Here is a 5,086-nt window from a genome sequence, read left to right on the forward strand (position 1 = left end):
CTCCCGATTAGCTGGGATTACAGGTGCCCACCATGCCCAGCTAATTTTTTTTTTTTTTTTTTTTTTCGGTAGAGACAGAGTTTTGCTATGTTGGTCAGGCTGGTCTTGAACTCCTGGCCTCAGGTGATCCACCCGCCTCGGCCACCCAAAGTGCTGGGATTATAGGCATGAGCCACAGTACCCAGCCCATCTGTCTAGTTTATATTCCAGACAGACTGTGCTAGAGATCCTCCTGGGCCCTTCTGAGTGTGAAGTCTAGTGGAGGCCCAGCACCATGGGAGCCAAAACAGGGATGCCTGGGCACCATGGGAGAGCACAGAGAAGGGGCCCTGAGCCCAGACTTGGAGGCTCAGATGGGCCTGGATTGGTGGTTCAAAGGCCCAGGAAGACAGGGGACAAAGGGGTGTGGAAGAGCACAATAAAGACACAGGAGCGGCCCGGCGCAGTGACTCACGCCTGTAATCTCAGCACTTTGGAAGGCCGAGGCAGGCAGATCACAAGGTCAGGAGTTCAAGACCAGCCTGGCCAATATGGTGAAACCTCATCTCTACTAAAAATACAAAAAAATTAGCTGGGCATGGTGGCACACGCCTGTAATCCCAACTACTCGGGAGGCTGAGGCAGGAGAATTGCTTGAACCCGGGAGGTGGGGATTGCAGTGAGTTGATATCGTGCCACTGCATTGCAGGCTGGGTGACAGAGTGAGACTCCATCTCAAAAAAAAAGACATAGGAGCATGGACCAGCATCATGGATGTGGGGACCAGCACTAGGCTGTGGCTGGAGTGAAAAGCCCACATGGGAAGTGGTGGGGGCTGAGCTGAGGACTGGGCCACGGCAGCCTTGGGTGCTGAGCTAAGGATGAGAACTTTGCCCCGAGAGCCACAAGCAGCCACTGAAGAATTTCAAGGAGGGGAGTAACATGATTTGATTTTTTTATTTTAACCACTATTTAAGCTCACTCTCTCCATGGAGGAAAAGACCTAAGATAGGCAGACATTTAGGAGGCGACTGTAGCAAGTAATACAAACCAAAAACATTGGAAATGTTAAGAAGGTGGGTGACTGGTGTGGGCCAGAGACTGACCAGAGACGGTGGGGAGGGGGATGGAGAGACAGGGAGAGGGGAGGTGGAGGGGAGCCCAGATGTGCAGCCCTGGAGCTCGGAAGAGAAGCAGGCCTGAGAGCCACAGAGCCCCAAGAGGCTACGCGGAGAGAGAGTCCCGAGTGAGAAAAACAAAAACCCATGACAGGTCCTTGGGAAATTCTGCCGCTTTTGAGGTTATGGGAAAAGGGGAGCCCATAAAGGGCCTAGGAAGGGAGGGCAAAGTCATCCTAACCAAACAGACGTCAACACGAAGGAGATATCACCAAGCAGAGGGGGCAGGGTGTTTCAAGGAAGGAGAGGGCACAGCACTGAGTGTCCAGAGAGTTCCCTGGGCACTCCTATCAATGAAGTGGCGTCAGCAAGAGCAGTATTGAGTGGCAGGGTGGAAGCCTGGGGACAGGGAACAGGGGGACTGGGGTGAAGGGAAGATGAGGAAGAGGTGACAGGAATGGAACACGCAACACTTTCCAGTTGGCTCTCAAAGAATAGCACCACAGCAAGAGGGGTTCAGACTTGAGGGAGGTTTACCTTCTTTTTTTGAGACGGAGTCTCGCTCTGTCACCCAGGCTGGAGTGCAGTGGCCCGATCTCAGCTCACTGCAACCTCTGCCTCCCAGGTTTAAGCGATTCTTCTGCCTCAGCCTCCCGAGTAGCTAGGATTAGAGGTGTGCGCCACCACGCCCGGCTAATTTTGTATTTTTAGTACAGACAGGGTTTCACCATATTGGCCAGGCTGGTCTCGAACTCCTGACCTTGTGATCTGCCCACCTCAGCCTCCCAAAGTGCTGAGATTACAGGCGTGAGCCACCGTACCAGGCTGGGAGGCTTTCTGTAAAGGAAGTGGAGTATGTGCCTGTTTATTTGCTGAAGGGACATTCACCCTAGGCTATGGGTGGAATACTGGGCAGGGAAGAGGTGAGAAGAGAAAATGGGGCTCAGATGGTGGAAGGAGGGTCCACAGGAGCGGATGGAAGGAAGCAGAGCTCCCTTTGCCCAGTGACAGGGCAGTCAGTCCTCTCCAGCTGGCATTGCCATGTGGGAATGCGGGCTCAGTGAACATGACAAAATGTTGAGAGGCCACACATTCCATATTTTCATTTATTGTTTTGTTTTGTTTTGTTTTTCTGAGACGGTATCTCACTCTTTCGCCCAGGCTGGAGTGCAGTGGCGCAATCTCGACTGACGGCAACCTCCGTCTCCCAGGTTCAAGCGATTATCCTGCCTCAGCCTCCCGAGTAGCTGGGATTACAGGTGCCCGCCACCATGCCCAGCTAATTTTTGTATTTCTAGTAGAGACAGGGTTTCACTACATTGGCTAGGCTGGTCTCGAACTCCTGACCTCAAGTGATCTGCCTGCCTCGGCCTCCCAAAGAGCTGGATTACGGGTATGTGCCACCATGCCTGGCCAGTCTCCTGATTCTTAAATGTTTGCAATTACCTCCAAAAAACAGTTTAGTTTTTGTGCAGGCCAGAAACATGGCTATGGCCCAAATTGAGCCAATGACCCCCCTACATAACTCCCTATGACCCAGGATTTCCACACCCCATAGTCGCTCACTTCTTCCCCTCGGGCTCACTCTCCATGTGGGCATCTCCCTCCTAGGAGGCCTGAAAAAGCATTTCCTTTAGAGGATCAAAAAGACTTTTTCTAAACTCTGGTAGATCTTCCACTAGAAGTATATTCCAACCCTTTAATTCTAAGTCTTTGGTTTCTGCCCCACCCTGGCTTCTGGGTTTAATAGGTACTGTCTTAAAAGCATGTGGATATTCCACAGTAGCCCTCCCTATGAAGAAACCCTTGAGATTCCTTCTGAAGGAGTACGTAATCCTTCCGCAGTAAGTGCATTTCCTATGGGCTTCTCACAAAGCTGAAAGAAGACTAGGATTTGAATTTCCAGGCCCAGGAGAAAGAGGGGCTGGGCTCCTGGGGTCCTGAGCCATATCCTTCCAGGTGTGGCTTCCACAGCCCAGGCAGGCATGCCCATCTGTGATAAAGGGTATCATTATCATAATTAAGGTCATCTGTCTTTCAGTCCCCATCACTTCTCTCACCTGCATTTGGGGTGGAGATTGAAACTGCCCCGGCTTGGCTGCTGGCTTCCTTCTGTTTGTTCTGGTCTTTGCATTCCAGTGCTGATGGCTGTGGTGTGTTCTAACAGGGATAAAGATTATCACCAGGTCACTCATCAAATCATCCAATCAATGAGCACTTTTCAAATGCCTACTATGGGTGTATAAAATACCAGAGACCCCATGTTTACCACCACCCACCCCCAACACATCCTAGCCCAGCCGAAGCCCCAGCCTTGCCTGGAATTTCTAACTGTAGAGATGATAACAGAGAATTTTCAGAAGACAACTGGCCTAAGCTGAGGGACAGCCCTTTGTGAAAGCGCAAAGGGGAATCTCACACAAAGGGGACAATGCTATCTTGGGTTCATCCACCCACCAGACCCAGTCATTCTCCTCAAGGGCTTTGCGAGGACAGAAGGAGAGAGATAAGGTACAACTGAACACTGAGGAACAATATATAAGAAAGGAGGGTTTTGTGGTGGGACCAGAGCACGCACGGTTACCGCCCCCTGGGTATCTTTTCTCGGTCAGCATTAAGCTGGATACTGCGGGGCAGGGGTTCCAATCACTAGACTCAGCTCCACTCAGAGTTCCTGATGCCTTACAGGGTAGATCTCCAATCCGAGGTCGCTACCATCTGTGGGGAAGGAGAGTGTTCCCATCAAGAAGGAGAGCCCACCTGGCCATGGGATTCCCTGACCAATGGCAGGATTCCGTCTGGTAGCAACACAGAAACCAGTTCGTGGAGAACTGTGGTTGCCATCAGTGGTTTCAACAGGTTACTCTTTTCATGTGTTTGCCCAAGTCTAACACCATCCCAAGAAATTACTCTTCCCAGCAGAACACGATGGCTCACACCTGTAATCCCAGCACTTTGAGAGGCTGAGGTGAGAGAATCACCTGAGCCCGGAAGTGCCACACCTGCCTGGGCAATATAGTGAGACCCCCACCTCTACAAAAAATCAAAAATAAACAAAAATTAGCCAGGTGCGGTGGCACACGACTGTACTACCAGCTATTCAGGAGGCTGAGGCAGGAGGATTGCCTGAGCCCAGGAGGTCGAGGCTACAGTGAGCCATGATCGCACCACTACACTCCAGCCAGGGCGACAGAATGAGACCCTGTCTCAGAAAAAAGAAAAAGGAAAAGAAAAGAAAAGAAAGAAAAAGGAGGCCGGATGCGGTGGCTCATGCCTGTAAACCCAGCACTATGGGAGGCCGAGGTGGACAGATCACAAGATTAGGAGATCAAGACCAGCCTGGCCAATATGGTGAAACCCATCTCTACTAAAAATACAAAAATTAGCCGGGCATGGTGCTGGGTGCCTGTAGTCCTAGCTACTAAGGAGGTTGAGGCAGGAGAATCGCTTGAACCCGGGAGGTGGAGGTTGCAGTGAGTCAAGATGGCACCACTGCACTCCAGCCTGGGTGACAGAGCAAGACTCCGTTCCGCCCCCAAAAAAAAAGGAAAGGAAAAGGAAATTACTCTTCCCCAGGGGATAGTAACCCAAAGGTTACATGAAAGGATTGAGTCAAGACCTTCAATTTCAAACCGATTAAATTTCTTTTTTTATTTTCTTTCTATTGTTTTCTTTTCTTTTCTTTTCTTTTTTTTTTTTGAGACAGAGTCTCGCTCTTGTCCAGGCTGGTGTGCAATGGCGCGATCTCAGCTCACCCCCACCTCCGCCTCCTGGGTTCAAGCGGTTCTCCTGCCTCAGCCTCCCGAGTAGCTGGGATTATAGACATGCACTATCACACCCGGTTTATTTTGTATTTTTAGTAGAGATGGAGTTTCTCCATGTTAGTCAGGCTGGTCTCGAACTCTCGACCTCAGGTGATCTGCCCACCTTGGTCTCCCAAAGTGCTGGGATTACAGGCATGAGCCACTGCGCCTGTCCTTTTTTTTTTT

General features: G+C 50.8%; 1 protein-coding gene across 1 annotated transcript in view; it reads right to left on the minus strand.

Moving 5' to 3' along the window:
- AHNAK (AHNAK nucleoprotein) overlaps positions 1–5,086 on the minus strand; it is a 139,520-nt gene that overhangs the window by 74,495 nt on the left and 59,939 nt on the right. Inside the window, exon 4 of the mRNA XM_011993370.1 lies at positions 3,158–3,257. Coding sequence (XP_011848760.1) covers positions 3,158–3,257 — 100 coding nt within the window. The remainder of the gene's footprint in view (positions 1–3,157; positions 3,258–5,086) is intronic.

Source organism: Mandrillus leucophaeus, unplaced genomic scaffold (genome assembly GCF_000951045.1).
Source record: "Mandrillus leucophaeus isolate KB7577 unplaced genomic scaffold, Mleu.le_1.0 Scaffold43, whole genome shotgun sequence".
Classification (NCBI taxonomy): Eukaryota; Metazoa; Chordata; class Mammalia; order Primates; family Cercopithecidae; genus Mandrillus; species Mandrillus leucophaeus.